The sequence below is a fragment of the Myotis lucifugus genome, unplaced genomic scaffold (assembly GCF_000147115.1).
Source record: "Myotis lucifugus unplaced genomic scaffold, Myoluc2.0 scaffold_8, whole genome shotgun sequence".
Classification (NCBI taxonomy): domain Eukaryota; kingdom Metazoa; phylum Chordata; class Mammalia; order Chiroptera; family Vespertilionidae; genus Myotis; species Myotis lucifugus.
The window spans coordinates 6,935,981-6,959,203 of NW_005871056.1; the positions used below are offsets into that span (position 1 = coordinate 6,935,981).

At 47.4% G+C, this 23,223-nt stretch overlaps 1 protein-coding gene across 1 annotated transcript in view; it reads left to right on the forward strand.

Moving 5' to 3' along the window:
* EPHB1 (EPH receptor B1) overlaps positions 1-23,223 on the forward strand; it is a 277,930-nt gene that overhangs the window by 131,468 nt on the left and 123,239 nt on the right. The window contains exon 3 of the mRNA XM_023749311.1: positions 14,152-14,307. Coding sequence (XP_023605079.1) covers positions 14,152-14,307 — 156 coding nt within the window. The remainder of the gene's footprint in view (positions 1-14,151; positions 14,308-23,223) is intronic.

Consider the following 23,223-nt stretch of genomic DNA (forward strand, 5'->3'; position numbering starts at 1 on the left):
AACTGCAAACAGGGAGGGCACAGAGCACTCTGGAAATTACCTCTCGGCACTTGGGAATAAATGGTCACTGGAGAGAACACAGCATTCATCTCCTTTCCGCCTCCCCGCAGCAGAGCCCTCTTCTAGCTGCTCTGATTTGCAACACCGTTCGGTCCATGCACATGGCCTCTGGTGCCTTCGTGCCCAGGGTTGACCCTGCCCCGCTGCTCAAAGGGCATCCTCCCTATTCCAGAACCCGAGAGCCCTAGTTCTCTGTTCAGAGGCTCCTTCAGAGTTGCTGAGGTTCCTGAGCGAATGTCGCAGATTCTGCCAGCTTTGTCTGTCTGCAGCCTTTTGGATAAAGGTCATGCAAACGTTCTGCCTTGTCACGTTCACTCCCACTTGGGGAATCTGGGGGATGAGTATAGCCTTATTATTTCAACTTTGATTATTTCTCATGGTTATTTCACTTTTTCCGAGTTCACTCTGAGACTTGCAAAGTGCTACATCCACTGTCACTGCAATTCAGGAGCCCAGGCAGGCCCAACAAGCCCTCCTGGCAAGGGTGTGGCAGAGCCATTGGATCTGACTTTGACTCCTATGTGACCTTGGACAGGCCCCTTTTTGTTCTGACATTTGGGGGGAGGGCAAGCCACACTCTTTGGGCCCACAGGCCAGGCCAGCGGAGTGCAGGGGGAGAATTCCTACCCCTCATCTGTCAAGACATCTCTGGTCATACAGCTTGACAATTTAAGCCTCAAAGCTTTGGCTCCATCATGACTGAAAAATAAAAATCGTTTCTTTTGCTCACTTGTCCCACTTGAATGCTGTGTAATATCGTTACAGATTGATATGTTTATGACTTTGTGACCCGGGGAGAAGCTGGCAATTCCACTGTGCCCATTTCTACTCCTGGGTTTCTGGAAAGGTCACAGCAAAATTATTTTATCAAGTACACCACAGAAGGGGGAAATCTTCATCTTATATTATACATATGCAGCACTTGACCTTCTCTTGAGATACGGCACCTCTTAGCTACACTTACTTAAACATAATGCAGCTCTTTCCCGGATGCACACAGAGAGAATAATTAGGTGCCCTGGCCTCCCAGCCGGAGAGGAGGCTGTGCTGTGGGGCTGACCTCCAAGATGAGAAGGAAAGAGAGTTGGGGCAGCCGGGGGCAGGGCAGGGGTGAGTCTGCAGAGCTGATGAGCGGCAGGCTCATCCTGAGGATGGGACCACCTGGGAAGGTGAATTGGACACTGTGTCTTGTTCCCCTGCTGATTACGCACCTCTGCCAGGTCCTTCATTGCCTTCTCTGGGTCTTGCTTTCCCCATCATACTCTGGGATGTGCCACTTTGATCCATGGATAGCAGCTCCCTGGGTCATTGAGTTAAAGATCCTGAGCTCTGGTCTGGGAATGGGTGCTGTGATTGATTCGTGATGTCTGCCCTGGCCGGCATAGGGAAGTGGTAATAGCAGCTGTGCTGGGTACTTGCTAACCCTGTTCTAGGATATTTCTAAGGTCCTTTCCTACCCTGGCTACCTATGACCCGGGGACTCCCCAAAGCCCTGGGGTGAGGCAGCTTGGAAAGGGAGAAACAAGTAATCTTCCCTAATCAAAGAGTACTGTTTGCCTTGTCGGGTTTTGGAAGGGAAATGCGATTTGTGGTTGGTGTTCTGTTTCTGGGTTTTTGTTTTTGTTTGTTTTTCATACTGGCTTTGTGAACAGCAGAGAGAGCAGGGAAAGCAGTGCAGGTTCTGGGCATGATGACCCCAAGGCCTGGCTGTCTGTGTGGCAGGTGGCCAGCCCATGCCCCCTGGCCCATGGGAAAGAGCAGCAGCCCTGGTGGCTTCTCACCACCCTCCTGTATGAGAAACACAGTGAGAAGTCACCTTCGCTTTTCTTAAGAACTTGCTTATAAATTATTTTTAAAGGGAATTCATCAAGGTCTGTGTCAGGGGAAAACCTTAAAAATAAGATTTTTCTCGAAGGGTAAACACTTCAGTTTGAAAATATGGATAGCAGTGTGACTGCCAGCATATGTCCCCCTTGCCCGCTGCCCAGAGCAACCAGATTGATGATGTTTTTAGAACATTGGCAACCAGGCTCTGACTCAGGTGGAGACAGGGCCTGGGGAGGAGACATCTGGGGATTCCCCACCCCTTCTGCATCCTGGCATAGCAGTGGGAGCCTAGGCCTGGCAGCTGGTGGCCCAGTGGGTCCAATCGGGATAGAGGACCTTGGGTCCCTAGGAGTGGCCACAGTGATCTGGCCCTTACCTTCCTCAGCTCCAAGAAGCATCTCCCTGTTGGTGGAGAGGGAAACAGGTAGGGCTCCCTTCAAAGAGCCTGCCTGGCTGCTGGCAGGGTGCTTGCCCTCTTCTGAAGGACAAACCCTCCGCCCCTGCCCCCAGCGAAGGCTTACCCACCTCCTTGACCACATGGCTGTGATCTCAGCTTTTCTCCAGGAGGCCTTGCCCTGCTTCTGGAGCCCAATGCCTTGAGAATTCCATCATCATCTGGCCAGTTGCTGCCTCTGAATTGGGGGCTCCCCTGGGGTTCCCTTCCATTTCTGACTCCCTGCAGGTCTACCTTCACTCCCCAACATTAGCCCTCTTCTTTTGCAATGGTAAGAAAGTGACTCTCATACCTAACTCTGGGCATATACCAGTAGAAGTGACTCCCAAATGCATGTTGAATGAATTGAGACATGCATGTAAAACAGAAGGGCCCTGTTGGGCTAAAGCTTAGGACATTGCCCCATGGGGCTCTCAGCACCTACTGGCTGACCTGTTGGCCTGTTGGGAGAGGCTCAGGTAATGCCACACCTTCAGGGACCAGTGAAATAAAGTTGATGTGGTGGCTGGGTCTCCAGCGAGAGGACCCCTTCTGGGGGTCCCATCCCAAAATCCTGAAGGCTTTGGCTGCTCTGAGGATTCCTGAGTCTAAAGTCTGTGCACCCTTCTTGGTGCAGGGGCTCCTCTAGTGCTGTATGCAGGCAGCCGGTAGGGGACAGACTTGGGGAGCAGACACAGCCAGAGGCACCAAGTCAGTTCTGGTTTCTGAGTGAACCCTCACCCCCCACTTCCCTCCTCTGGGCACTTTCCTAATGTCACTCCCCAAGCCCTCAAAGTCATAGGGACAGTGAACCCACTGCCAGGGTGCTGGATTTTTTTAAAAATATATTTTATTGATTTCTTACAGAGAGGAATAGAGAGTTAGAAACATCGATGAGAGAGAAACATTGATCAGCTGCCTCCTGCACACTCCCTACTGGATATGTGCCTGCAACCAAGGTACATGCCCTTGACCGGAATCAAACCTGGGACCCCTGAGTTCGATTCTCAGGCCGATGCTCTGTCCATTGAGCCAAACCGGTTAGGGCCGGGGTGCTGGATTTTTAAAGAGAACCCCAGGAAGAGGGAAAGGCCTAACCTAAGTGGATGAAACATGGAGGAGGAGAGGGTCACAAGCCAGACAACAGGTCCTCCTCTCTGCCTCCCAGCACCCAGCGCAGTGCCCGGCACCCAGTACGAGCTCGGTGCATATCTGTTGAATGGCAGTGATTCCTAATCAATCACTAGGTCTTCTTCTAAATGACTCTTGAATCCATCTATGTCTCTCCGTACCTACTACCCGTGGTGTCTTCCCCTAATTGTCTCCACTCCAATTCATTCTCTTCCCAGCAGCCAGTGTGAACTTTCAGAAACAAACAAAAACACCCAATTGTGTTTCTTTCCAGCTTTAATCCCATCAGTGACTTCCTTGGACCTCAGGGCCTTGATGCCAGGAGCTCAGGCTACCGATCCAGACTCAGCCTCCTCACCAACTCCAGCCCACCCCACACGCACACAGCCTGAGCCTCTAGCACTTACTCTATACCTGGACCATGGATACACTGCTCAGTCTCTTCATTGAGTCATATTCTTTCTCCTTGGGCCTTTGCACACGTTACTTTCTCGAGGTGGAAGGTTTTCTACCTCCACTCACTAACCCACCCACTCTGCCAACTTGTATGGCTTTTATTTATTCTTTATGTCTTAACTTAGATGTCCCTTGGCCAAGACCCTCCTAGAGGGGCCAGATCCCTGCTCTGTCCTCTTCACACTAATCCAATCTGTTGGAATTGCCAGTTGGACTCTGTCTTCCTCCATGAGGATGTCAGCTCTGTTGCGGATGGGTTGGGGGGAGGTGGGTTTGTATGTTTCACCCATTTGTGTATCCCAGTGCCTAGAACAGTTCCAAGTATATAGTAAGTTGTCATTTAAAATCCTTTAAAATGAATAATTGATGAAAACATTCAGCTTGGCTTCTTGCAAACAACATCTGCTATTTATTGAGGAGATGCCACATTCCAGAAAGTTTACCTGCACACACTGATCTTCGAAAGCTAGCACCTTTTTTTACAGATCAGGGAGCTGAGGTCAGAGGGTTAAGTAACTTGCTTAAGGTCACACGACCAATGAGCGGCAGTTTTCTCAGCCCCCAAGTCAGTGATGTTTCCGCTCTCCCTGGTGGTCTAGGGCTGTGGCTTTCAATCAGAAGCTGCATCAGGATCACCTGAAGGCCTCGCTGCCACTGACTGCTGGCCCCAGCAGGGTTTCTGCTTCAGTAGGTGTGGAGTGTGGTCTGGGATTCTGTATTTCTCCAAGTTCTCAGGTGCTGCCACTGGGCTGGAGACCACAGTCTGAGCATCACTGGCCTAGATCACTAGAAAACATCTGAGCTTGCTTTACGCTACCCCACTCTCCAACCACACACGTTTTGGGTCAAGAGGACAGGCTGCATGCCCTAACTGGTTTGGCTCAGTGGATAGAGCATCGGCCTGCGGATTCAATGGTCCCAGGTTTGATTCCGGTCAAGGGCATGTACCTTAGTTGCCGGCACATACCCAGTAGGGAGTGTGCAGGACCAGTAGGGAGTGTGCAGGAGGCAGCTGATCGATGTTTCTCTCTCGTCGATGTTTCTAACTCTCGATCCCTCTCCCTTCATCTCTGTAAAAAATCAATAAAGTATATTTAAAAAAAAAATACGGCAGGCTGCATCCCTGAAATACCTCCGCCAGGCTTTGCCGCCCAGCCCAGCGTAGCCTCCCAAGCCTGGACAAGGCCTTGGCTGTGCTGTGCCTGGCTGCTCTTTGGGGACAGGAAGCCATTGGTGACAAGAGCCTAAGTATCTCCCCTCCCCCCTTGGAACATTGCTCTTCTGTTTGTCCCCCCGACCCCAGCCCCCAGTTCTGACCAGTGATCTCTCCATTCCACCAGGGCTCAGTGCCCCCATTTTGACCCCACCTCTTTAACAATGTCTGTGCTGATGGATGCATTCCACGCTCACTGTAGCTCCTGCCTCCTGGAAGTTACAGTCCTGTCTGTGTCATGGTGCTGACAGCATTCATCAATTTCAGCAAGTATCACCAAGAGTGACAGGAATATATGACACAGCTAAGTATCCCCTCTGCACAGGACATTACAGCTGGCACCAGGCCCAGGGAGACAGGACCTGGAGATCCATTTGGCTTCATGTGTGCAGGTCTACATAGAAGTGAAAGTGCCCCAGCCCACCTCCTACTATGTCCTCCATAAATGCTTTGTGTTCCTGACAACTTCTACAACTACCCAAAGGTTCCACAGGCAAGCCAGGGCTCTCTCCGAGTCTTGGACACTCTTCCCATTGCCCTCCCCTCCCATTTCTGCATCAACGCTTACCCGTCCTTCAAGGCTTGTGCATGTGCCACCTTCTCCAGGCAGCCTTCCTAGCTTCCCTTTCCTCTCCCATTCCTCCAAATATCTCTGGCACAGGCATCTCCAACTCTTTGGAGCTTTTTTCAGTAAACAGCCTAGACTTACCTGTGCTGCTCAGAGCCTTGGGGTCAGAGGATGCCACCCATACTTTGTGTCCTCCCAAAATTTAAAAATGTAGTTACTGAGATTTTCTTTGATTACTCAAGTCTTATATCTACAATACAAAACATAGGAAATTACATAAAAGCACAAAATAATCATTACCAGTAATGCTGCTATTCCCAGCTTTCATTTTAATGAGTATGATATATATATGTGTGTGTGTGTGTGTGTGTGTGTGTGTATGTGTGTGTGTAGAATGAAGTTTATACTCTCTATATAGTTTCAAACCGACTTTTAAAATATTTTTTCATGGCATACTTTTAATGACTGTGTAGTATTCCATTACATGGATATTCCATTAGTTATTTAGTCAATACCCAATTATTTGACTTTTAAGTTTTCTTTTATTCCTCCTTCCTTTCTTCCTTCCATATTTTGAATAACACTGGGATAAACATCCATTAGCATGAATCTTTTTCCACATCATGATTTTTCGTCAGAATGAGTCTTTAGAAGTAGAATTGTTGAATCAAAGCTCTGAACATTTTGACAATCTTAATACAGAACAGCTTTAAGAATCCACACTTTGCGTGGGAGTGCCCATCATCTCATACCCTCTAATATGAAGATCATATTATTGTTGTTGTCGTTTTTATCACAGCTTTTATCTTGGGCCTCATCACAGCCTTCGGCAAGCATTCAGTTCAACCACAGACTGCGCGTGCCTGGTGTGAGCTCATGCTAAGCTCTGGGGTGTGGGACATGCAGAGATGACAAAACCTGGCATCAGCCTCCAGAGAAGTTCTGAGCTAGGACAAGAGTGGAATGAATGGATGCATGCATGCCTGGGAGCTACATCTCTGCTCTCAGTTTTCTCAACATATTGCAGAGAATATAGGGGAAGCAGGAGCAACACAAGGCCGTGGGTCCCTGGGGTTGTTCAGGGGCACCCATTTGTGGGAAGAGCAAAGACCACTGGTGACAGTAGACAAGGAAATTCCAGCCCAGAGGCCCAGTGCCACCGCCTTCCAGGGAGCCTGGAATTCCAGAGCCAAGTACCCATGGTGTCAGCCATCAATAATGTGAAAGTGATAGGGACATTGGGCCACAGGAGTGAGTCTAAATATTGGGCCCAGCATGAGGCCACAAGACCTAAGGGAGACCTGTATACATACATGTCTTGCAGGAACCTCTTCCCCCGCTCCTGGGCCACCACCGCACCTATCGCAGTGCTCAGCAACTGCCGAGCTGCCCAAGCTCTTCTGCCTTCTACAGAGCTGGGGCAAGTGTGGAGAGGAAGGGGACGTTCTAGGAACAGGGGGCTCAGGGCTGCAAACCTCTTGCTCCCTGGCTCGGAGCAGGTGCCTTGTTTCTCTCACTGTCACCAAGAGAGGTAGGCAGAAACCTCCAAGCCAGCTGCCGAGATGCACCTGCCTTGAGAAAAAGGCACCCGGTCCTTAAACAGGGGATGAATATTCATTGGCATGAACCTTTGCAAACTCATTTGGGGGAGAAAAATTAGAGCAGGAGAAATAATCAGATTATTAAAAAAAGAAAGAGCAAGGACAGAAGGCGGCAGTGGAGGGAAGGCTCACATTTAAAATGCAAGGAGAGGTTTCCTTCCTGCAGAGGAGCTGTGACCCCCTGGACCATGCGCTGGGAATAGCTAAGCTCTCCCACATTTCTGCTGCATAAAAATGTTGCTTTCTGAGGCCACGGTTGAGGGGGGAGGGGGAGGGGCATTGTGCACCCTCCACATATGAAAATTCTACAATAATGTTTTGAGGTTTTCATTTTATCTCCCTTCGATATCAAGAAAATTTGTGAGCGCTAAAGAGGCTCTGGTGAGTGCTGAGTGACAGGTTAAAGGGCTCCAATATAGATTAGATGGTCCAGTATCTCCTGAGGAAATTGCATAAAAGTGGTTATTCCCTCTCACTTCTATTAATTTCCTCTTCCTGGCTGCTTGGAAATGCTTCATAACTTGATGCTGCAGATGGGGACGAGAGGCGCTTTCCATTATCTCAATCACTGCACTGTTTATGAGACACTTAATCTGTTTCTTTATAAAGTAATAGTACTGTAGGTGATGGATTTAGTGTCACTGCAAGTCTGCGTGCAGGGACGAGAGGGGGCGGTTCTCGAGAGCATTGTAAGCACCGGGTAATTTGTTAGCTCATTGAGGCTCTGAGAAGTTGGGTGGGCGTTCCAAGGTGACCTTGTGGATATCAGCTAGAGATCGCGAGTACGGTCCCTTGTCACTTAAAGGGGGAGGGAAGCGCTGTGTGTTTTGCCTGTGGAATGGAAAATAACACGTGCTTAAAGAATCTTGTCTTTCCTCTCGGTAGAAGGCGGCGGGCAGGGGAAGAGGTGTATGTGGAGGGAAGGCCACGCCCGAGCTCCATTCATCACCTGTCTGCACTGTGATCACTTGCAGTGGAGGAAAGAAACCCCCTTTTCTTAAGGAAACAAAGCCATCGTGGGCTGCACTGGTGTCGGAAACGGACAGCCCTCCTAATTACAGGTGTCCCATGGGCCAGGGGCCTGTGTGAATGCACAGGTGGGCGCAGGAGCTTCTTCTGTGCCCACCCACCTGCTGGAGTCACAGTGAAGCCCTCTCTGCTGAGATCCTGGGCTGGGCCCTCTCTGACCTAATTTCCCTTCCTGCCTCTCCTATTCTCCCACCTCTTCCCTTCATACTTGGTCTTTGCCCCTCCTTCTGAATCTCACCTCCTAGTCACCACAGGAAAACGTTTCTGGTGGTCTTCATCTCATTAGAAACAAGGGATCCTCATCATAACAAGGGATCCCCAAAATGGTGCACATCCTCCCCGACTGGTCTCCCCATGCCGTGCACACACAAGCACAGCACAGATCACACAATATCAGAATCAGCCTTTCATTTTCCGCCTCCCCTACGAGGAAGGGTGCTTCCTAAAGTCTGCCCCCATCTACACGCTGGGCTATGTTTCTAGCCAGGTGCCTGGCTCATGGTAGGTCTTCAATAAACAGTTGGTGAATGAGGGGCTCATAACTGTAGTGATAGTGCTGACCATAATCCTGTATCGAGAGAAAGGCAACCCTTGAGTTTTTAACATATTAAAGCAAAGAATTGTGTTATCAACCATAAAATGCTTTAAGTGTGAATATGTGTTTGGTTAGGCTATCACAGCTTATCATTAGTATTTTCTGAGATTGTAGAGTCCTTAGGCAGGTGTGTGGTCTCCAGGCTGCCAGAGTCCCCACTGTGCTCTACTGTGTTACTCCCAGCTGCTTTGCATATTCAGGTGACTCACCTGGGCCTTTTGCTTTCTCTTTCTTGGACTAAATCAGCGGTTCTCAACCCTTTGGGGGTTGAACAACCCTTTCACAGGGGTCACCTAAGGCCATCGGAAAACACATATATAATTACATATTATTTTTGTGACTGATCACTATGCTTTAATTATGTTCAATTTGTAACAATGAAATTGGGGGTCATCACAACATGAGGAACTGTATTAAAGGGTCGCGGCATTAGGAAGGTTGAGAACCACTGGACTAAATATTCTTTGTCAGAATCTACCCAGGAGCTCCATTTATCACCTCTAATAATTAATGTGGCTTTTTCTCCAGGGCAGCAAAGTTTTCTTATTTATTTTTCTGTGTTAAAGTTCTCGTTAAATAACTCTATTCTTAACTTCTATTTCTTATTAGTGGTGTCTGATACAAGATGAGTTAAAAAGGCTTTGTGGCCCAGCCGGTGTGGTTCAGTGGTTGAGCATCGACCTATGAACCAGAAGGTCGAGGTTCAATTCCTGGTTGGGTCACATGCCCGGATTGTGGGCTCATTCCCCAGTGGGGGACATGCAGGAGGTAGCCCATCAGTGATTCTCTCTTATCATTGATGTTTCTCTCCCTCTCCCTTTCTCTCTGAAATTAATAAAAATATATTTTTTAAAAAGGCTTTGTGGACTAGCCTGGTGCTTTAACCATTACTTAACGCATTAATTCTATGAGAAAATATAGCACATGTGTGCTTATACTAGTAAGTTACAATCTAAAAGTTTAATAAATGAACCTAGGAATGCTGGTTCTTTACAAATTAGGGAATGCATAGACACAGATTTAACAAAATATTAACTTACGAAATTTGAATATTAAGGAGATTCATCCATTGTGTAATTAAAGCTAAATATGTATTTTATAGGTATATCAATTTGCTTATTATACAAGACAAATACTATATGGAGAAACAATTCTTCCATTTGGCCCCAGAATTCATTTGCCTGCTTTGGGACTGAAAATTTATATTCTGATCCTGAACTCTAAAAGTACTTGCAAAGAAAACTTGTTTTTCAAAAGGGGATGGGTAGGTTGGAGTGGAGAGGAAGTAGCCTTACTTAGCACATTTTAATGTTTGAGTTTATTAAATTATAATGGTCTGTGGAAGTTGTGAGGAATGTGAGTTTGTTTTTCATTGATCATTTATATGAGGTGCTGAGGGATTACATGGCTTGCCAGGGATCACCCATCTAGGCACCAGCAGAGCCAGGATTCAGACCCAGGGTTGTCTGACCCCTGCCTGGTGCTCCCTCCCCAGAAAGGATGGCATCACACTCCTTCCCAGGACTTCTCTTCCCAGTCTTTCGTGGAATGTCTTTCTTTAAAGTCCAGCCTGGACCAGTTCTTCTCCATTTCCTCCCCTGGTGGCTGCCTTAGAGCCCAGGGACTTGGGGCCACCCAGTTCTGCCTCCTTCATAAGAAGTTTCAGGAAGGCACTTTCCAAGTCCTTTCCCCACTCGTTGATATCAAGATGATTTTTATGCTGTTAACTTATTTGATGTGAAGCAAGGAGGCTTTTAAGTGCTGGAGAGAAAGTGAAGACACGTTGTTCCTCGTGGTCTGATACATTAGGAAAATTGTAGTGTGGAGGGGACCAGATGCATGCATGCAAGGCATGGCTTTCCCCTCCCCCACTTTGCAGGGAAAGAGCTTCTGCTGTGTTTGGACAGCTCAGGCCTGGGGTTTCCCTGTGTTCTTCAGCCCCAGAACTGAATGGGGTCCAGCAATGCTGGGTGATTTATAGTGGAAAGGACCAGTGCTTCTCACAGGGTACAGGGGAGAGATCTAGGAAGAGGAAAGGGAGAGAGGAGGGAACAAACAGAGGAATAAATCATCCTGAGTGGGCTTGGGCAGATAGATCAGTAATTAAAATTCTAGGATAAGTCAGTATATCATTCAGTTGGTGTATTATTTGTTGAGTCTTTAGTAGATATTTAAGTTGGGTTTTTTACTTTCTACAGAGAAGTTTCTTTTGAATATGCTAAGATGGGTCAGCAAGTGACCCATTTTCACATGGGTCACAACAGAAATATCAGTGACCTTACTGGATCATCTCAATAACATTGCCCCCAGTGCATTTCATGGGACTTGAATCCCACGTGATGCTTGACGAAATAGAGCTTTCTGGTGAGGAAACATAGCATTCTATACCCCATTTTTGGAAGTTCTGAGAAATTATGTAATAAAAAATGAGATTAACTTTTTGAATCCACATTTTTCAAAATATCTGGCCTCAGGACCGTTTTATAAGTAACAGATGCTAACAACCCAAAGAAAGTGGACTCCATGGAACATTCTTGGGTTCTGCCATTCCAGAACATTCCAATTCAGAAGTTTCCTCCCATCTAAGATGAGCTCCTGCCCCAGGGCACTGTCAGAGTAACTAAAACACTATACCTCACTTCAGGTGAGCAAAGGAGTGAGAAAACATTCCCGGCATCAGAACCAGTTCTTCCTTCTTGTCTTAGTAGAAAAGTTGTGGATATTTTCCAAAGAGTTCATGTGTATATTATTAATATCATTTCTCCCACAGTGTGATCCTGGGCAACTTTTTGAACCCCTTCATGTCTCAATTTCCTCATTTGCAAAATGGTGGTAATAATAGTGACCCCATAAAAAAATGCATGTAACACATTTAACAAGAATGTTAACAGATGGAAACTACTACTCGTATTAAAGAATACTCTTCCCTTGCCAGGAGGGAACTATATATTTTGGAAGATGAGCTTTGTATCAGTAGAAGCCATTATAATGGTACTTCTGTTCCAACAAAGATCACATCTATCTATAAAAATAAAAGCATAATATGCTAATTAGACCGGACATCCTTCCAGATGAATCTGGGGCTGCGAGAGAAGCTGGGGTCCTGGGTGCCTGCCAGCAGCAGGAGGGAAGACCGGGTCCTAGGTGCCAGAAGGAAGCCAGTGCTGGCAACTGGGGGAAGGAAGGCCTACTCTTGCACAAATTTTGTGCATCGGGCCTCTAGTTTTATAATTGTATGAGGACTGGATCAAGAGCTTTTTTATTCTTTATTGTTTAAAATATTACATATAGTATTACATATGTCTCCTTTTTCCCCCATTGACCTCTCCCGGGCCATCCCTCCCCCCCCCACACACATGCCCTCACCCCCCTAGTGTCTGTGTCTATTGCTCATGCTTATATGCATGCATACAAGTCCTTTGGTGGATCTCTTAACCCTCCCCTCCCCTGCCTTCCCTCTGAAGTTTGATTGTTTGTTTGGTGCTTCTCTGTCTCTGGATCGATTTATGTTCATCAGTTTATGTTGTTAATTATATTCCACATATGAGTGAGATCATGTGATATTTATCTTTCTCTGACTGGCTTATTTCGTTTAGCATAATACTCTCCATGTCCATCCATGCTGTTTCAAGTGGAAAGAATTCCTTCTTTTTTACAGCAGCATAGTATTCCATTGTGTAGATGTACCAGAGTTTTTTAATCCACTCATCTGCTGATGGGCACTTAGGCTGTTTCCAAATCTTAGCTATTATAAATTGTGCTGCTATGAACATCGGGGTGCTTATGTCCTTTCTGACTGGTGTTTCTGCTTTCTTGGAATATAGTCCTAGAAGTGGGATTACTGGGTCAAATGGGAGTTCCATTTTTAATTTTTTGAGGAAACTCCATTCTGTCTTCCACAGTGGCTGCACCAGTCTGCATTCCCACCAGCAGTGCATGAGGGTTCCTTTTGCTCCACATCCTCACCAGCACTTGTCATAGGTTGATTTGTTGATGATAGCCATTTTGACAGTTGTGAGATGGTATCTCATTCTTGAAGGCAGGCTGTGTTCTCTAAATTCCCTGGATCAGGTCCTCAGAAGGCTTACAGTAAATAATTGTGGAATGAATTAGTGAGGTGTGTAAGAAAGCCACATGAGTTGACCCATGAAGAAAGTTTACCTGGTCTCAGAGAAGGATGAACCAGAGTACAGTCCTGGGGACAGGAAGAGTCAGAACTGAGATAGTGAGAAAGGGTCTCAGAGAAGTGGAGCAGGCAGCAGGAATATTTTGAGGAATCAGCAAGGAGGAGACCAGAAGTCTAGAGTAGAGGGTCTCTGTAGGTGAGGCATGGTGAAAGCCCAAGGAATAGACTGGATGGAGTCAGACATTTTGGGGCATATCTCTTTAAAGGTGATCACACAGGGAATTAAGAGGAAGCAACTCATATCTGAGGGCACCTCTAGGTGGCGCCAGGCTATGCCAGGCTTTCCCAATGTTCCCCGCAGCCATGTACATGATAGATGACAGCAAGTGCATGACACGTTCCCTGGTTCACTGCCTGCAAAGCCATCCTTTTCTTGTCTCACCCTCCAAAGCATTTCAAAATGCAATTAACAGAAAATGATGTTGTTAAGCCAGTAACCTTGAAATCACTTTAATTTCTTTTTAAAGAATCACTCATGAAATACAGTCCCTTACTATCATTCATAACAAGTGCTTGTTAGCCCAGCACACAATGTCCCTCATTGGGTGTTGCAACATGGCATTTAAGAACCATGGGTCTGGTCCATTGGTCAACCAGGACCCCTTTCCATGGAAGGACATTAGGCAAGATTCCTTCAGTGAGTGGCTCAGGGTAAGGCCCTGGCTATTAACCAGGTAGAACAAGGAGGGAATAACCATTTAAAGAGCACTTAGGTCCCAGACGCTGAGCTACACATTAGATTCATTTTCTCAATTAAATCTCTCAACACGCGTGAAAGGGAAGGATCATTATTCATATTGCTCAAGTGAGAGAGGCCATTGGTACCAGGAAGGTATTTTTCACTAAGGATGTTCGAAGAATTGGAAGTGTTAAATAGGGGTTTTCTAAATCTGAAACGCTCATTTTGTGCATGGGTATCACCATATCCTTTTTAGTGGGGATGAGGTTGGGTGGGGGGTGGTGCGGGCAGAATCTTTTGCTTTTCAGTTCCAGGGAAAGGCCTCTCACTGCTGCTATTCCACTAATTCTCAGATGGTTTCTTTGTGTTCCAGCCTGCCCTGCAGGGATGTTCAAGGCCAGCCAGGAAGCTGAGGGCTGCTCACACTGCCCCTCCAACAGCAGATCCCCCTCAGAGGCATCTTCCATCTGCACCTGCCGAACCGGCTATTACCGAGCGGATTTTGACCCCCCAGAAGTGGCATGCACTAGTAAGTGTCTAGTAAGGGCTCTGGGAAGGGGAGTTTGGTATAAGTGGTGGGCCTGTGGCAGAGGAGACTAAGACACCATTCTGCAATTGCAGCACTGGCTGCAGTGCTGAAATGCTGACTGAGGTGCTGAAATGCTGGCTGAAGTGCTGAAATGTTAGCTGCGGTGCTGAAGTGGACAGCTCCTTACTGGGCATGCAGGGTCCCTTTCTCTGCTTAGTAGCACAGGTTCAAGATTAGGTTCTTTCTTACCTCCTCCTCCCAGATGGGAGCGTTTTTTGAGTACAAATTCAAGATCCGCTAGGAGATTGCAACGGTTCCTAGTAACTCTTCCAGTCACCTCCTCTAAGAAGCCCCCTTGGCCCTGTGTTTCTGTGACCAGCTCTTCTCAGACACTCATTTTATTAATTGCCTAATTATTCTGTGATTGCCTTCTCAGTTACCAGATGAAGGTCTTGTGTCCTTTGCAGTGCCTAGTATAGTACAGCATCTTACCCTCACCAAATGACACGACCAGAGGCCTGGCCACAGTACCCATCTAAGTGACAGATTTTCTAGGGGCTGGGCTAATGCATCAGCTCCACCACTCTCCCATTCTCTCTTTAGAGAAGAGGGCAGTCATCCTGACAAAAGTGTGTGTGAGTTGTGGGGGGAATGACTCCACTTCCTGTGTAAAGATGGGGAAAGGGAGAATTTCCTCACAGTCTTCTCCCCCATAATCGTGGGGAGGCAGGAAGCATTATTCTCTCTACTCCCCTAAATGTTGCAGCACCAAAACACAGGTTGTTTTTCTTTTTGCTATTCCCATCACCCTCTCCAGTTGAGCCTCTCATGATGCTCGAGTTTTCTTCTGCACTGGAAACTGTTGCCTGCCCTCCTCTGCGACTTTCCTCTCACCTCCTTAGATCAAATCCCTTCCACCCACCCCCAGCATAGAAGGGTACAGAGGGAATGTTTCATGCATACTTGTAGTTTGGTGGGCAAAAAAATGACTGAGCCCCTCGTAGAAGAGTTTCTTAATTCTGGCTTTGCAATGTATGTAACCTTTGCTGGGTGAAGAAGAGGAATGAAAGTGTCTTCTAGATCAAGGTCCTGAGGTCGATCAATGTTATAGATTTGAACTGAAAAAAAAAGCTCATCCTCTTGTGAACTGATTTTGCCCAGGCCCCCCTCTCTGGTGGGGTGATATGAACAGAAATGATTCTATTTCTGCTGACTAGAGTCCCTGTCTTTCTGTTGCATTATCTTCTCTACTGTTTTCTGAGGTCCCCATGGCTCTCTGTGACCTTGACCCATTGTTTAATGTACTAGTACTTCTTTAGAAGTCACTTAGGGGTAAGGAATCACCACTGCCTGGATGTCCAGAAAAAGGACCGGTCTCCATGGCTGCCAAAGCACATAGCCAGGGTCTCACAGCTTCCCTCCTGAAAAACACATTTCCTTCCATTTCTGCCAGTGAGCCCTCTCTCCTCAGCAGATTAACTCATGCACATAGAGAGCTGGGCCTCCCAGCTCCCCACTTAGGTGGCATACCCTGTAAATCCATCCGGCTCTTGGATAAGGCCACCTGGAGGGAAGGTAGGCAATGACCAGATGCTCAGAAAGCTAATGTGGAGCTATCCTCCTTGCCATATTGCACTCCTTCTAACTTTCAAGGCTGATCTTCCTACCATCTAACCTGATGTGCTTGAACCAATAGGACTGATTCCTGGAATAAATAGGAATATCCCAAAGCCTCCAGTCCACCCACTTAGACTCTCATTCTACTCTGCCTCCCCATATCCTGCGTCGACCTCATTAAAATCAGACCTCACTGGCTTTTCTCTCCTGTCTCTGGCCCAGCTATCTCTGGAGTTAGGCACACCTTTCTCACCTCCTGTGATCCTACTACAATCTCCCCACCTTGCCCAGAGTAGGGGGGAATGCTAGACTTGCCTGTGTGTAGCACCGCACCCTTTGCTCTTGTGCCACAGATATAGAGTGCTAGGGTCAGACTAAGATCACCAAATCAAAGCCACACTTGTCTGTGGTGGTCAGGCCCAAGAGCAGCTCACGGATGCATTGTCTAGCCTCGGCCTGCAGGGGCAAGCACTTGGTGAGGGTCCCAGAGGCCCGGCTGGGCTGCCGCACAATGCTAGGCAAAACAAGTGTAAATAAGCCTATTATTTCATTGAGCCTCATTATATATTTGATTTATTGTGTGCTAGAGAAGTACTGTATGAAAAAGTGAATTTGTTGGCTTTTATAATCTCATTAGGGTTTCCTTTTAAAGCTTTCTAATTGGAGGTGCCATCTGTTCTCTTAAAAAGGCATCACACATCACCATAGTAAATAATTTTTCAGATACCAGGAACATAGTTGGAGCGTTTGAGGCCAGGCACAGCCCTGCACCATGGCCTTGGGGGCCCGGCTGGTTACCCAAGTGGAACAAGACAGCCGGATACAAGCCCAGCTCAGCCTGAGAGAGGATGTTTGGGGTGGGGAGGGGACAGGTGCTTATTCACTTTGTAAGTGCCATCCTCCATCCCTCCAACCAGGGAGCAGTTATGGATGAGCAGGGCCGTGGGAGGACCCAGGGAAAGGGGAGCTCTGTCCTTCTAAAATGTACAGGACAGTTGGCATCTATAGTGTCCAGGTCCTTTGGGCATTGGGGAGAGGCGACAGGGTCAGGCATGTCCAAGAGCCCTGGCCTCGGAGTTTGGAAGGACCTTGGGTGGGCCTGTTGCCGTCATCTTTAAATGAGATGATATCAACAGTGACAACAGTGGAAATGTATAAAGAATCTCATGATTTAAAATGAGCTCTTTTATAAGGCTAAAATACCTATAGTGCACTGAAAATTAATATTTTTAATGAATTCCATTAATCTCTCAAGACTAGCACATATGTTTATTTTTTATCGTGTAAAAGTGATTATTCTAAATTAACTGAAACATTTAGAATGCACAGTAACTTTTATGGCTCTACGTAGGCATTTCTTCATTTTCTTATTGATCTTCTGGGAGAGCCTGGTATCCCCTTGACCTCTGAGAGGCCCTGGCAGCCCTGTGTGTCCAGCCTTGTCCTTGACAAAGTTTGCAGACCCAGCATGGACTTGGGCACTCCCCAAGGCAGTGTCAAAGGGGCTGGTGTGGGCTCCAGTGCAGTCAGAGGAGGGGCGCTGTGTCTGAGTGAGAGGAAGTCATTGTTGCCGGTCTATAGACATCCAGCCCTTCTTACTCCTTCTTCATCCTCTTGGCCCCTCTGCCTGGAGTTCCAGATCTGCTGCATGAATACCTGGCTGACCGCTGCCTTGCCTGGCTCAATACCTGCTCATATTCTAGAGGAGGCCTTGCTTCCCTCAGCCTCTGAAAGGAGGCAAGAGGAAACTGAGAAGGCTGTGAAAGGGTTTAGGCCACACACTGCAGCATGTCAGGGCAGCCCTCAAACATGGAAGGGATAGCCTAAGCCATCTCACCTGATGTGCTTGAGCCAATAGGACTGATTCCTGGAATAAATAGAAATATCCCAAAGCCTGCAGTCCACACACTTAGACTCTCATTCTACTCTGCAGGGTGAGGTGAGAGCTGGGGATGGCTAGAGGCAGGTCTCAGGTGGCCCTCACCCCTTCCTGATAAAGAAGCCTCTGAATGAAGCCAGGCTATGTGGACAGTGCAGGGGTCAGGGGAAAGGTGCAGCCCACCAATGGGAAGGAGTCGTGAAGGCTGTGGGCTAAGGAGCAGGCTGTGATCTCGGGCTCACTGAGCTGCAGCTGAGGACGTTGTCACGTTCCTCCTCTGCTGCCATCCTGGGCCCCTGCCCCATGGCCCTGGGGCCCCCTGGGGAGTCCTGGCATCCCACTTCCCTGATCATGGGTGGTTTCTGGGGAAGCTTATTAAATCATCCTTCGTAAATAGCAGGTGGGCTGTGGCACTTCACAGACAAAAGTTTGAGTCTTGACTCTGTCTCTTACTTTCTCTGTAACCTTGGGCTGATTGCTGAACTACCTTCCATTCTGTCATTTTATCTTCATGACCTTGTAAGAATGCATGCCTTTCTGGGTTGGTATGAGCAATAAGCAAAGTAGTATTATAGAGGCTTTGGCACAGTGCCTGGCTCATGGCAAACTCTCGTTCTGTGTTAAACTTGCTTTGGTTACATCCCTGGAAAGTGTGAGGACGGCCGCAGATACGGAAGCTCCCAGCATGCCAGGATGCTGGAGATCTAAAAATAAAAGGATGTCCTCAGGGAGGGACCAGGTTGTGGCCGTCCCTGAGCATCGCAGCAGGATCCGTCTTTTATCTCCAGACTTCACAGTCACCTTGGCCCAAAGATCCTGGGGAAAACAATGAGGAGGCCATGGCCACTCGACCAGAGGTGCTGTGGGAGAGAGGGGAGGCAGGGACCCAGCACCTGAGACCTGTAGCTGCTGCTGAGCCCTCTCCTCGGGGACCGGGAAGACTGATCCTGGGCAGCCCTGTGGCAGACAAGGCTGGCTTTCAGTTCTCGGGAGCAGGGCTCCGTGGCTCCTCAGGGTCAGACGCGCTTCTTTCCACAGGAAGGTCTATGGCACGGGAGGTGTGACGGGGTCAGCAGAGGGCAGGTGCAGCCGGGAACGCATGACGAAGTGTGCGGCTATGTGAAACCAAGCACCGAAATGTGCCTCTTTGGTTTTCAATAATTCCTAGTGTACTGGGAGACGGAATGGAAAGGAGGAATTTATGAAGCAGGTGAAAATAGACAATTATGCCTTATAAAATTGCTGTCTGTGAAAGACTATGCAGAAGGACTAGTGTAAAAATAATTACCTTGTTACATTTCTGACCACAAAAAACCCCTTTTCTGTCAACCACGTGGGAGAAACTTTGATGGATCACAGAGACAAGTCTGCGCTTGTCTTATTTCTTTATTTCTACTCCGATTTCCCTCTGCAGTTCTGGTCATAGAAACGGGATGGAGAAGGGGTTCCAGAGGCCATTGTCTTGTCCTCTTGTCCTCTTGTCCTCTGGGCCTTCCTGCCATCCCATCATGTGAGGAGCACAATGCTGGCCAGACCTCTGAGGTCCCCACAGAGACTACCCCCGTGCCTCACACAGAAAGGCCGGGAAACTGAGTGGCCAGGTGGGGACTTTGGATATGGATCCTGGTGGTGTGTCTTGGGCACATGATGGCTGCTGTGAATAGAAGCATCTCATTGGCAGAACTAGGCATGGAGGAACTCAGGTTGGGAGGAAGTGAGAATGAAGTGGCAGCATGTTAAAACTCAGGTCTGACTACCTCCCATACATGCACCTCGTGCACAGAGGGAGCTCAACTTTGGTACCTTCTGGGAGGATGGCGCAGACAATGATGCCGATTTCTGTTACTCTTACTCTCGAATCTGCCTCCCACAGAGAAGGATGTGAACCATTAGTCCCTCTCCCTTCACTGCACGCTCAGTTATCTCCTTTAAGCTTATGTCTCATCCTTTCACAGTGGTTCTCAACCTTCTGGCCCTTTAAATACAGTTCCTCATGTGACCCAACCATAAAATTATTTTCGTTGCTACTTCATAACTCTCATGTTGCTACTGTTATGAATCATAATGTAAATATCTGATATGCAGGATGGTCTTAGGCGACCCCTGTGAAAGGGTCGTTCGACCCCCAAAGGGGTCGCGACCCACAGGTTGAGAACCGCTGCGTTAGGGGCTAGCGGCTGACCCCCTCTTTCATCACAACCATCCTAGGGCACCAGGTGGTCCCTGTGGCACATGGATCATGCTCCTTGGATGGACTGCCCAGGAGCGTGGTGGCATTGCCCAGAATGGGGAAGAGGCAGGAAGGCCCAGAGGATGAAAAGGGACTTGGGATGGCAGGAAAGAATGAAGTCCTCTGCGGCCAGGCCTGATGGCCTTGGGGGTGCCGTGAACAGCCTGTAATGACATCAGTTCATCAGCTTTTCCCGCAGGTCTTGGATCCTGCTGGGTCATGTCCATCAAAATCGCTAGGGGTTTTTTTCTTTATAGCAATCATTTCTAAATATAATGCCTGTGTTTACAAGCAGCCTCAACATCACATGGAACTTGGAAATAACAATTGGCAGCCCCTCCCTAGACCAACTGAATGAGAAGCTCTGGGGGTGGTGGGTGGGGCAGCAATCTGAGTTTTCACAAGCCCTCCAGGTGATTCTGAAGCACGCTAAAGTTTGAGAACATTGCTTTAGAACTAGGTCATATTTCTCTGTCCTCTGCTTTATGATTCCTAGGGAGAGAGGCCATTGAGTGAATTCCTGCAGACTGGAGCCACAGGGCCTGCCCTTCCCATCAATGTCTTGTGTGCCTGACTTGGTCAGGGTGGGAGGTGGGGTGGAGGGCAGGAGGGAGGGAGGAAGGAAGGGAGAGAGAGAGATTGGAGGAGAGGTGGGTGTGATGTGAGTCTCACTAGTTTTCAGAACAACTCCCACCTGCTCTGGCTTGGTTCCAGTTCATTCTCACTTTTGGGAGGTTGGGGCAGTGTGGAGACCTCCAATGTACATCATCAGCGAGGGTTGGGAGCAGTGATGGGGGAGAAGAGTGGAGATCAGGTAGCATGACCTAGCTGGGATGGGCTCAGGGAGGGCTGAGGGAGAAACTGAGGCAGAAGCAAACTGACTGATTAGATGGAGGATTAGGTGGGAAGGGACTATAAGTGGGTAATAGTCCTTACCCCTCACATGGTCTTCTACCCCACCTGATGTAAACAGACTAGGACAGTGATGGCAAACCTATGATCAATGTAACTAATTTTTTTGGTTGATTTTTCTTTGTTAAATGGCATTTAAATATATACAATAAATATCAAAATATAAGTCTTTGTTTTACTATGGTTGCAAATATCAAAAAATTTCTATATGTGACACAGCACCAGAGTTAAGTTAGGGTTTTTCAAAATGCTGACACGCCGAGCTCAAAAGGTTTGCCATCCCTGGACTTGGAGGAAACTCTGGTGCTGCCATATAAGGGAGGGTGTTTCAGGCCAATTGAAGACTAGACTACACTTTGGGGGTGATTTTGAAAACTTTGCAAAGGTAGACATTTTCAAAAGCATTTGCCTCTATTAATCTGGGAGTTGCAACATCTTGAAAGAGGGCTGCGCTGCTCACAGTTAGCTTTACCCATTGCTGACCAGGGCTTTAGTAAAAGACACACCGTGTGCTCCATTCTATAGATAGAAGAGCTGCTTGATTTTACCCTGCTCCATGATCCATGTTACACATACAAATATGTCATCTGTGCTTCTGAGGGGGAGGTAATCTGTGATTTCCTTGAGGTGGAATTCAGACTAGGGTCGTAGATGAACAAGAGTCGTAGGGCAAGCTGTTTCTCGGCTGCCTGGATTTGGATGGTTTATGCACCTGGATGCAGAATTGAGGGAGTGTGACTGTAAGCTGAAAGCTATTTGTAACTGTCACTGCTGTTTCAAGAAAGGTCATTGTTGCCTGTGTACACACGCTTTCACACTTCTATAATCTACAATTTCTTTTCATCGTGGTTTGACCCAAGTGGGTACAACCCTTAGGAGGCATCCTATAGTTCTCAGTTTTGAGCTAATAGCCGGGCACGTGCGCTGACATTTCTGTTTCAGCATTTCGTCGTAAGGGCATTGGGAGTCGCAGACTGTTAACATTCAGAGCAGCCTGCCACCCAAACTCCTCCTCAGCATCAGCCTTCTCTCTCCTACAACCCTGAGAGGTGGCAGTTCCACTTTGATTTTTCTGAGTATTTGTGATGACAGACAGCTGGTACATTTTTCAGGGCAGCTCTAGTCCATTGCTAGGCAGCCATCACCCATTGATGTAGTAGAGGTCTTCTGGACCTTGGCCTGGGCACTGCTTTCCTCCCCTCCTCACCTGTGGTCCACCATTGAGGGCCAGTGTTCCGGAGGTCAGCAGTTCCAGTGTTTGAGGCTGACGTTCTTATCCATCCTTAATCACCTACTTTAGGCTAAACATCTCTTGTGTTATCTATTCCTCAAAGCCACTGATTTCCTGAACCCCACTGGCCTGGCTGGCAGTTTCTTAATTTCCCACATTGATCAATGTAACTCTCAAAATATGGTAGCCAGGATGAATCATGACCCTCATCCCAGAGCAGGGTTCAGTGGAAATATGATGGATTTTCTCCTGTGACTGGGATACCGTTCATTGTTCACTTTGGTTGCAGCCCTCGCACATGGGCTCCTACCAGAATGTTTGGACACAAAACTTCCAATGTCTTTGTTTTTCCCTTTAGGAAATGATGCCCATTTGGGTCTCTCCTCTGCACTTATAACTTTGCATTATAGATTTAGGCATAGTGTTCATTCAAGTGTAGAGCACTTTGAGTACCTGTTTTTATTATCTCTCAAATGAGAATTATTAGCGTAATTTTTAGGAGTGTGGGCTCTGGCATCTATAGCTGGGTTCAGTCCTGCCCTGCCACTTGCCAACTGTGTGATGTGGAGTGACTGTCATGGCTTCTCTGTGTCTCCATTTCTTCATCCATAAAATGAGTACAGTATGTGTGTCTGCCTCACTGTATTGTCAAGAGTATTAAATGTAGTAATACTGATTAGAACAGTGTTTGGCATTCGGGAAGCATTCAGTGAAAGTAAACTATGTTATTATATTACTGTTGTTGGAGTTGCCTATCCTACTTTAATGTTATTTCAAAGCTGCTAAGATCCAAGCGCTGGCATTGTCATTTAGCTACCATTTCTTCCTTTGGTACATATGTGTATCTATGTAGTGTTTTTTTTTTCAGTTACCATTGATGAAACTAGGTATACTATGTATACACCCTTTTTCTCTGCAGGCTCATAAACTTTTAGAAAAACAATGTCACTTGGGTGTGACAAAGACCAGCGGTCCCAGGTGCCTTTGACTCTCATCAGAGATTTAGAAGGCAGCTACTTTCAACTTTGTGTTAAGTGTAGATTCTGA